The 11,228-nt window shown below is 39.8% G+C and overlaps 1 protein-coding gene across 1 annotated transcript in view; it reads right to left on the minus strand.

Moving 5' to 3' along the window:
• The window catches only part of FYB1 (FYN binding protein 1), a 146,839-nt gene extending 136,154 nt beyond the window's left edge, over positions 1-10,685 (minus strand). Inside the window, exon 1 of the mRNA XM_032415362.1 lies at positions 10,610-10,685. Within this exon, the coding sequence (XP_032271253.1) occupies positions 10,610-10,612 (3 nt within the window). The 5' untranslated portion in view covers positions 10,613-10,685. The remainder of the gene's footprint in view (positions 1-10,609) is intronic.
• Between the last annotated feature and the right edge of the window lie 543 nt (positions 10,686-11,228).

Below are 11,228 nucleotides of genomic sequence, written 5' to 3' on the forward strand. Positions count from 1 at the left end.
TTTCTTTCTTTCTTTCTTTCTTTCTTTCTTTCTTTCTTTCTTTCTTTCTTTCTTTCTTCTTTCTTTCTTTCTTCTTTTCTTTCTTTCTTCTTTCTCTCTCTCTCTCTCCCTTCCTTCCTTTCCTTTCCTTTCTTTTCTTTTCTCTTCTTTTCTTTTCTTTTCTTTGATGTGTGTGGCTTACAAGTTAAATAGGAGGATTTACCATGTGGAAGGGAAGAAGAGTGAAAAAATAAGGATGTAGATGTGTCAAGACATAGAGAAGTTATATCTGGGTTTTCTTGCCTAATTAATCATGAAGACGTGGTTATTCTGGCTACTTTCTAGAATTTCCTCCCTCTCTGCATGACCCGCTTATCAAATTCAATGCTTGCTTAAATTGGCTAGCTTTTACATTTACTGAGAACTGAAACCACCTAAGCTCTGTGTAATCAGTAGCTACAGGTGGATTTTGCTTCGAAATCCCAAGTTACAGTAATTCCACCCTCACAACCTTCTCTTTGTTTGCTTGATAATTAACAACAGATAGTTTGGAAATTCCCTCGCTCCCCCACACCCTAGGTAACTAATTTAAACAGTATGTATCTCAGCCCTATTGTGTTGGAGTAGCTATGTTCTGCTATTAAAAAAACTCCACCCAGCCCTGAAATGCTGTCTCATGCTGTTGTGGGTACATGTGATAAAATTAGTTTTTTCGGGTGAATGTCCTCTTGTGATAAAGTAAACACAACTATTTGTCTTTCAAAGTTGCAATGATAAAATTGCTGGTAGTTCTTTGGACTATGTCCAGACATTCACATAACAAGATGTATTCATTTAAGTTAAACCTCCCAAATATCTATCTTATTAAAACACTTCACTATATTTCACACAAATTCTTTCAGTGTCATAGATCAAATTTGGCAGATGTTTATTTCAATTCCACTTTTAACCTCTGCCAGGATTTACATAAGGGTTGAATTTATTGTTGGCTTATCAGTTTGTGAAACTCAAATCTGACTATAGGACAGTGATTCTGAGCTCAGGTTTTACAATTCCACTAGCTGATGTTAAAAAACATAGTAAAATTCTAAAAATGTTAATGAAAGAAGTTAATTTTTACTGAATCAATCTTTTTAAAGAGCATATAACATTTTGGGGAAAAAGTGGGTCTTCTAAAGCAAAGGTTCCAATATGAAAAAAAAAACAGAGAAACATTCTATAAATGCTTTTTAAAATTTTCCTTCTCAAAACACTTATTTTGACAAGTTTATTTTGAAGGTGCTTTGCATGTTTTACTTACGAAATAAATATTTCAGAGCAATTTTGTGTAGCTTTTGTTGTGTGACAGGCATTATTCTGAAGATATTCATAGATAAACCAATGTAATCCTTGCAACAACCCTAGTAGGTAGGTATAGTTATTCATCCCTTTTTACACATGGGGAAACTGAGGCACAGAGGAGGTAAATTGTTCAAAGTCACATGGCTGATAATGGGCAACACTGAGATTCAAACCCAGGAAGTCCGCCTCCAGACAAGATTTATTTTAGATTTTGTTCACTGAAAGTTTACTCATTTTCATGGAGAATTCCTGAAATACTGGGTAAGAGTTGGCATAAGTGATAATCAAAATGGGTGAGCAGGACATGAATAAGTAATACCAACTTGGACTGGATATTTGAATCATTTAGGGGAGTTTAAAAGGTAAAGAGACCTGCAACCCACCTGAGCTGAATCAGAATCTTTGGAGGAGTGGCTCACATAACAGTGTAATTTAAAGTTTAACAGGCGATTCCAATGTGCAGCCAGGCTGAGAACCATTGGTTCAAACCTCTTTAGCTAAGTCTTGGTGCAGGAGACCTCAAACTTTAGTATGCATCAGAATCACCTGGAGGGCTTGCTAACCCACAAGGGGCTGGGTCCCATTCCTAAAACTTGTTTGGTCAGACTTGGGTAGAACCCAAGAATTTCCATTAAGTTCCCAGGTAATGTTGATGCTGCTGGTTTAGGAAGCACACTTTGAGAACCACTGTCTTAATAGGTTGGGATAGGAGTAAAGGGGGGTGGTGGAGCCCCAGGAGACACTGGACTAATTCTCCCAGTAGCTCATCAACCCTGATGACACATTTCCTCCACTTTGTTGATTTGTCCTATACCACAGATCCAGGATGAAGGGGGAAAGGGAAAAAGAAAGATATGAAGTTAAAGGGAAGTGATGGAAAAGAGAAAAAGAAGAGGAATCATCTTCTGGTCAATAAAATAAAGTTTTGTGGCTCTCTCACTGCCCTAACCATATGTCAAGTAGAGATAGGTAAAATATAAATTGAGAAAATTTAAAGGTAAACTTTTCTATATCAGAAACAGAACAGAAACACATGGCTGTGAGTGAAACTAGTGGGCAGGTGAGTTGGGCTGTTGGTTCAGGTTATGAAAGCATTTGTTAGTTCAGCCTCTGTAGGGTAACCTGAAAACCTGAACTAGGGTCACTCTTCGAAGCCAAGGGCAAGGACAGATATGCTTTTTAAAAAAAATCCTAGCTTCATGGAAAGAGACCAAATGATCTGCCACTAAGAATTGCCTTAGGATAGACCAGCAGTTCTCAACTGGGGATGATAATATCTGGAAATGCTTTGTACGTCGTCACAACGAAGGGGACAGGGGTACTACTGACATCCAGTAGGTAACGACCAAAATGCTGCTAAGTATCTCGCAAGGCCCAAAAGTGCTGAAATTGAGAAAGCCTGGGCTAGACACAGTCCCAGAGGCAGAGCCTGGGCCAAGGTGCCAGCTGACTTAGGAATGAATATGCTAAATGGGTAGTATTACTGTGAGCCTGGTCATGCGGCTGTCAGTGTAGAGCTGGTTCTGGGCTGGAGTCCTCAGGAAGAAGTAGTAGAGAGGAGCGCAACACTAGAGAAGGCAGTTAGGATGAAAAGATGAGCCAGTCGACAACAACAAAAAAACCTTTCAAAATGGGTCTACAACACAAAATTCCAAAATATGGGAAGAAAACTATGAATAAGAAATAAAGACCTAACAAAATCAACAATTAAAAAATGGGTTTACATTCAATTAAAATGATAGAGCAATCTGAAAATGACTTTCCAGATTCAGGAGTCATCAAGAAACAAATATATGAATAACATCCATAGGAGAATATATGAACATTTGAAACAAAATAGGCAGATAGTAAGTAAAAAGAGGTGAAAACAACCAATTCAAAATTGGAAATAAAAACTTAATCATTGAAACAAAAATTCAGTATATGGATTAAAACCTGGATTGGGTATGAATAGGGTGAACAACTATCCTGGTCTGTCTGGAACTAAGAAGTTTCTGGGACATAGGACTTTAGTGCTAAAACTGGGAGAGTGCTGGGCAAACTGAGAAAATTGGTCACCCTGGACACAGATGAAGTAAACCTTAGTGGATTGAAAGATGAAGTTGATAAACCGATTTAGAATTCACCACAGGGAGGCACAGGGCTAAAAAATTTGGAAGAGTAATTAAAATCATGGAGGACAGCATGGGATTTTTATCTAATAGGGACTCTAGACAAAAAAACTAGGAAGGATGAAATGGTAAGGATAAAATGGTAGAGTAATAGTTTTGAGGAAATCATAGCTAAGAATTTTGCAAAATTAAAAATGTCATTAATCTTTAAATCAGGCAACTATAGCCTGCGGGCCAAATTCAGCTTGCCATGTTTTTATAAATAAAGTTTTATTGGAACACAGCCACACCCATTTGTTTATGCATTGTCTACGGATGCTTTCATGCTGCAGTGGTAGAGCTGAATAGTTGTAACAGAGATCATAGGGACTGCAAAGCCTAAAATATTTACTATTTGGCTCTTTATAAAAATGTTGTAGGCTCCTCTTTAAACTGATACTCTCAGGACCAAGCAGGATAAATAAAAATAAATTCACATCTCTATGAAGTATAGTAAGGCAGCAGAACAGAAAGATTAAGAAACATCTTAAAGGCAATGACAGAATTTCACCTACAGAGAATGACAGATTTGATAGCTCATGTCCTCCAACAATAACTGAAGTCAGAAGCCAGTGGAGTGAGTCTTTAAAGCACTGAGGGAAAGTAACTATCAATTTAGAATAGACACAGGTGAACTATCATTTAAGAATTAAGTAAAAATGAAGACGTTTTCAGTCACACAAAGACCAATATACATTGTAGTATATATTACTCTTTTTCCAGTGGGCACCCATCTCTGCCATTACCCCGAATGCATGACGATTATACATCCCTACGTGTCTGTCCTTTTAGCTGAGGTAAGACCATGTGTGACTTATTTTGGCCAATTAAATGTGAGTGAAAATGATATACATCTCTTCCAGGGAGAAGTTTTAAGAACTAGAAATAGGGTTGGAGGGTTGTGTTCTATAGGTAATTACACTGTATTTAGGTCCTTGTTGTGTTTGGGAGAATAATAATGGAAATCCTAAAGAACTGTAGAAATTGCTAGACAGTAGGCAAGAGCATATGTACTTGAGCAAAAGGATATATGAATCCAGAGCAGACGAGTAAGACGTAAGAAGCAAACATGGAGTCTTATAAAAAGTATTGTCCAGTAGGACAGAATTGGGAGCCTAGAAACAGAGTCACATATATATGGGAAATAGACATATGACCAAGGAGGCATTAGAAAGTGGTAGGAGAAAAAAAACAGATGAAAATAAATAGTACTAAATTGGTTATCCACATGGGAATATATTAGATGACTACCTCACATCACAAGTATAAATAAAATCTTGATGATTAAAGACCTAAACATGAAAATCAAATCTTTAAAAGGTTGAGTGAAAAGCAAAAGGTTAGGAAATAGCTTTAATATCTGGGGGTAGGGAATAACTTCTTTAAAAGGACATTAAAAATGATAAAAGGCCTATTTTTAAATTTGTTGGCATTAAGATTTAAAACTTCCATATAAAAAAGAGACACCAAAAGAATAAAGTAAAAAAGAAACCAGGGAGCATAAAATTCACAATGCACATAATCGACTCAGAACGCCTAGAATTGGATAATAATTTTCTATAAATCAACATGAAAAGATGATCTATGAGAAAATGGACAAACCACCTGAAAAGGATTTACAGAAGGGGTTGCCTGAATGGTCAATAAACTTAAGAAAACATGTTCCATCTTCGTAATAATAAGGAAAATTAAAACAACAATGAAGTGGGGTTTTACATATAACAAATTCTCAGAAGTCTCTCAGTAAACCTGGACGATACTGGTTTTAAGAATGATGGAGGGGGCGCCTGGGTGGCTCAGACAGTTAAGCATCTGCCTTTGGCTCGGGTCATGATCCCACGGTCCTGGGCTGGAGCCCCGCGTCGGGCTCCCGCTGGGCGGGGAGCCTGCTTCTGCTTCTCCCTCTCCCTCTGTCTGCTGCTTCCCCTGCTTGTACACTCTCTCTCTCTGTCAAAAATAAATATAAAATCTTTAAAAAAAAAAAAAGAATGATGGAGAGAGGAGGGCCCCTGGGTGATTCAGTCCTTAAGCCTCTGCCTTCAGCTCAGGTCATGATCCCACGGTCCTGGTATCGAGCCCCGCATCAGGCTCCCTGCTCCGCGGGAAGCCTGCTTCTCCCTCTCCCACTCCCCCTGCTTGTGTTCCCTCTCTGGCTGTGTCTCTCTCTGTCAAATAAATAAAAATAAAATCTTTTTTTTAAAAAAAAGAATGATGGCGAGAAATGGCAACTGATACACAGGCTGGTGAGAGGTTAAATTGTCATGATGACTTTGGAGAACCATTTGCTAACATTCAGTAAACTTGAAGGTGCCCATGCCCTCTATGTAGAAACATATTCATTCTAGGACTGTTTGAAATGGAAAATATGGACAATAAATTAAATGTTGGGAGAATAGGTGAACAAATTGCCATATAATTACGTAGCAAGTCAATAAACTGAACCAGACCTGCATGTGTCCAAATGGATATATCTTGAAGACATACCAATGTAGGGTAAAAAAAAGGCATTTGCAGAAATCATAAGTAAATAAAAACAGACAAAACAATACTGTATGTTATTTTATAGATACCGGCAAATGAAATAAAAACATAAAAACGTGACTGGGTAGGCGAGATGCTGCTTTCAGAGCAGGCGTCTCCCTGCTGTTGGAGGGAGGGGCATGGAACTGGGAAGGGCAAAAAGAGAACTTCAACTTTGTCTTTTTTATTTTTCTGAAAAGATGGCAAAATGGCAATATTATGACAAAATGGTAGTATGTGTGAAATCTTGGTGGTATGTGAGAATTTATTTGTTTCATAACATTCCATAATATTTTATTTTATTAAAATTTTTTAAAAATAATTTATTTCTTTATTTGAGAGAGAGCAGAAGCAGGTGAGAGAGAGAGAGAGTGAGCATGAAGGGGGTGGGGTAGGGGCAGAGGCAGAGGGAGAAGCAGACTCCCTGCTGATGCAGGGCTCCATCCCAGGACCCTGGGATCATAACCTGAGCCAAAGGCAGACCCTTAACCCACTGAGTCACCCAGGTGCCCCCATACCATAATATTTTTAAAAAGAGAATGACATGAGAGGACAGAAAGGGCAGATGGAATCTAACTTGGAGAATTAGGGAAGTGATACTGAACTTACCAAATCAAGAGCTAGAGTCCCACACCCACTTACTTTAAGGACAAGGGTGTCACACGTTTAATATATGCCAAAATGTGCTCCAAGAAGTGGCTCTCATGTCCTCCTACATGTCTTGACATGTGGATGAAAGAGAGATCCCCTAGTATTTGAACCTCTCATCCTTGGCTTAAAACTGGCTTGTCATAACCCAGGATTTTTTTTTTTTTTTTTTTTTTTTTAACACATCAGGCTAGATCTTGCTGCAAAAAGGCAGGTGTCCCTTTTTGCAGAGGAGGATATAAGCCAGGTAGTGGGGATGCATGAAGAGGTGAGCGGATTTCCATGTGGGGATATTAGCATATTATTCAGGATCCCTCCAGCTTACGTGATAAGAATTCTCCTTGAAAGAAAATGGTTGGAAGCCCAGCTCTTAAGGTGATCCTTCTAGCTCACCTTTTATGTTCTCTGACTTCCCTGGGACACCAGCTTCCAGCTAGGCTATCACTGCGGCCACTCAAGTTATTTGAAGGTCTCTAAACCTATTCCCTTCAGAAACCCTATACTATTTATTCTCTAACTTGATGGTGTTCAAATTTGGGCCACAATTTCAAAAAGACAAGAGAGAAAAAGTCAATATTTAAGCCCCAGGCACGGGCAAGACTGCCTGCAGAGTACGCATGTCACTTTAGAAGTAGCCCTACTTTCTTTCTTTCTTTTTTATTTTTAAAGAGTTTATTTATTTATTTTATTTGAGAGAGAGACACACACACAGTGCACACGCATGAGCTGGGGGGAGGGGCAGAGGGAGAGAATTTCAAGCGGACTCCATGCCCAGTGTGGAGCCCGGCATGGGGCTGGATCCCACGACCCTGGGAACATGACATGGGCCGAAACCAAGAGTCTGACGCTCAACCGACTGAGCCACCCAGTCGCCCCAAAAGTAGCCCTATTTTCAAAATGTAAACCAGATAATGGCATTCACTCCTTTGCTTCGGATCCTCCAGTGACTGCTAGAGGGAACAAAATAAGATCGAATCCCTTGACTACTGCCTATTTCTTAAAATCACCTCTGGCCACTTTCATCTTCCCTTGTTTATCCTCTAGCCATCCTGGTCTTCTTGCAGATCCAAGCCCTCGCCGTCTCACAGCTTTTGCACCTGCCATTTCCTCTGCTCAAAGCGGTTCTTATGGCCACATTTCCCGTGCCTGGCTCATTCTTGCTGTTTGGTGCAGCAGTTCTCAACCCTCGCTGTGCCGCGCCTCCCACTTCAAGGTTTTGATTGAACTGGTCTCAGTTGGGGCCTCGGGACTGGGTATGACTTATAAGCTGCTCAAGTGATTCTCACGGGCAGCCAGAGTTGAGAACCAGTGCTTTAGTGTAGACAGCACTTTATCAGGGACCAGAGCCCTAGAGAGGGTATCTCCTTTCTCTGTTCTATCTCAGCTCCTTCTTTACCTTCTTTCTGAAGTCACTACAAGGTATTTGACTTGTTTACTTTGTTTCGCTTTTGATCCATCACTTCTACCAAACAGTGGTTCTCGAGTGCCTATCAGCAGCGGCATCTGAAAACTTACTAGAAATGCAAAATCTTCAGCCCTGTCCCTGACTGAGAGGCATACTAATGTTGGAGACCCACTGCACTGAGTGTAAGCTCTAGGGACCTGGGACCCCACCTGCGTTGTTCGCCCTGCATTCTCTTCTAGCCAAAACCCAACGTGGGGTAGAGGCTCAACAAACCTTGGTTGAATGAGCCAGTGAGAGCACATTTCTTTTGTCAGTAGCTCACATGTCAACTGAAAGTCCAATGAAAGGAGCAAAACAAACAAAATCTCCAAAACCAACTTTCACTCCATTTCTTAAAACCTTCTAAGTGTATTCATAGAAGATTTTTTCCTCACCCATCATGACCATACAAAAATTGGTGCATTATTAGATATCTGCTTCTCCTTTTTTTTTTCCAGAAAATTCAGCAACTTGAAATGTACCTAAAATTACTTGTCATGTAGATGGGTAGTATTCTATTTTTTTTTTTTTCATTTTAGGACCGTGAGGTGAGAGTTAATTTGTCTAGGTTCACAGATCAAGTCAATTTCCACAGGGGCAGATGTTTGAGAATTAGAATCCTATTGCCATGTCCTTCTACTTCTAAAATGTGCAATCATGTTATAAAGAACATAGGCCACGTTATAAAAAACATGGGCCACTTCTAAAATGTAGAATCATGTTATAAAGAATGTGGGCCAACGTAAGGCCAACTCCATACCTGTCCTGAGCAGCAATGTGTATAAATGAATATATTGCCTCTATTACCATAAAGAAAGAAAAATAAGAAGCAATCTAAATGTTTAACTATATGGAAATGATTAAATCATGGAAAAATGATTCATCATGAAAAATTATATCATAACTCAGATATTATTCAAGATATTTTAAATAAAAAAAGCAGGTAAGGAAATGGTTTATAAAGTATAATAGCACTTATAGAAAAATCGTATTTTTAAAATATGTTTTAAAATGATGAAATTCTGGAAAGATCTGTACTCACATCACAGGGATTGCCCCCAAGTGTTGAAACTATAGAAAATATATATTGTTTCATTTCTGCATATGTATATTTCTAAGAAATTTTCTCTAATAGTATGGGTTACTTTTGTAATAGGGAGATGGTAATCCCCTAAGAAAACATTGCTTAAGTACTGCACCAAATACCCACTATCTAGTTAAACTTTTTTTCTGGTATTATCATCTCGTTTTCCCTAAAAAAACCCAAATCACTCAGTAAACCTCACTTATTTTTGAAAAGGCTATCAGTAATTAAGGTCAAGCTTTCTTCTAAGAATCTGGGACCTAAAGACCCAGTTGGAAACACTCCCAGGACTTGTAAGTCCCATCTTGACAGGTGACTGCCTTTCTCCACATGAGTGTGGCTGCAGGTAGGATCCCCGTGCCACCATTTCCTCCATGGCTGCGCATTCCTCCCCGCTATGACTCCGCACCCTGACCCCGTCTCTTCTCCTCCCTTTCTCCTCTATGGCAAGGTTAGTCTCTCTCACCTCTGTACTTCCCAATTCTGGCTCAAGAGGCCCCCGCCTTACAGACACATCCCATGAAGACCTTGCTCTCTACTCCAATGCCTGCAGTGCATTCCGCCCCTGGCTGTGTACCTGCAGGAGTCATTACCTCAATCCCTGTCTTTACACCAGGGGCTGGCAGAGGAAGCAATCCCCTTCCTCACAAGAGAAGGGATAACCCAGTTTCCAGCCTTCTGGGGACTGGGGAGTAGTGGAGGGGGTGTATGGACTAGAGAGTTAGCTCTCTTCTAGACTCTGGGAGCGTAAGAACACTACCAGTATAAGAACACAGGCAATTTTTACAGAGAAATAATAGGAAACCATGTACTAACACTGCAGTTCAGCTATATTATGGGTTAAGCGAGTTGTTATGGTACCATTGGGAACCCAGTTACTCTTTTAAGTGTGCTCCAAATAATGACTTTCAATTAACTTTGGGAACACAACCTGTCCCTAAGGTTTGGACTATTTGGGTTTTGTTTGCTTCTCTTAGCTAAAATAATAAAATGCATTTTTAAACAAAAGAGCTCCTTTACAAAATCCACTGTGTTGTCAAAATGGCACTCATCATCAGCAATACTTACTGCCCAACATTTATCATTGGAGTTCTCCTCCGGGATCCCAAAAGCTTATAATAGGAAACTTGACTCCGTTACTGATCCTGGCACCTCTCTATCTTGAGAGGCAAAGACAAAGAATGCAACTTTTCTTTCCGTAAGTCATAGCCCTTCCTCTATTCTAAAGGCTAGAATCAGAAACGGGAAATCCTGAAGCCACAGACTCTCAACTGGTGTAACACTCAGCAACTTTATTTGCAAATGGAACAACAACAGGTCAAGCAAACATTCCAAAGGCTTGGAGGACTTGGCCAAGAAGCCTCCCTACCCCGCTCTGCTCTACCTAGAGAAGATGGGATGTTTGCCAGGGGACCAGGGAGAGTCATAAAATCTCTTACTTACCATTTTACTGAAAAGAGTTGATGTGCCTGGCACACGGCGACCCTGAAGATGCTGTAAGGCGGACAGTGAATGTGCAAGTTAGCTTTGCAGAGTGCACTTCCTTTTTTGAACTGTGTGGTCTGTCCAGTCTTCACACATTGATATGTAGGGTTTATTTGCATGTTATCTCAGCCCTCAGAGCATTTGTATAACTGACCAGGTTTATCAAGTTATTATGCTTTAATAATATGAGGACAGGTACTTGGGAGAGGTTTGAAGTCTGAAAGATGACATGGAATTTTTTAAGAAGTGCCTGGGTATTACATTTTGTGAACACAATTAACCTGTTTTTTTTTTAATTTTTATTTAAGATTTTATTTATTTATTTTTGTGTGAGAGAGAGAGAGCAAGGGGTGGGGTGCAGAGGGAGAAGCAGACTCCCTGTTGAGCAGGGAGCCCGAGGTGGGGCTTGATCCCAGGACCCTGAGATCATGACCTGAGCTGAAGGCAGACGCTTAACTGACTGAGCCCCCCGGGCGCCCATGATTAACCTGTTTTATATAAAATCTCTATTTGTGAATCTATCTATCTATCTATCTATCTATCTATCTATGAATGAAGGACACAATCTAAAATGTTA

The sequence above is a fragment of the Phoca vitulina genome, unplaced genomic scaffold (genome assembly GCF_004348235.1).
Source record: "Phoca vitulina isolate PV1807 unplaced genomic scaffold, GSC_HSeal_1.0 scaffold17, whole genome shotgun sequence".
Lineage (NCBI taxonomy): Eukaryota > Metazoa > Chordata > Mammalia > Carnivora > Phocidae > Phoca > Phoca vitulina.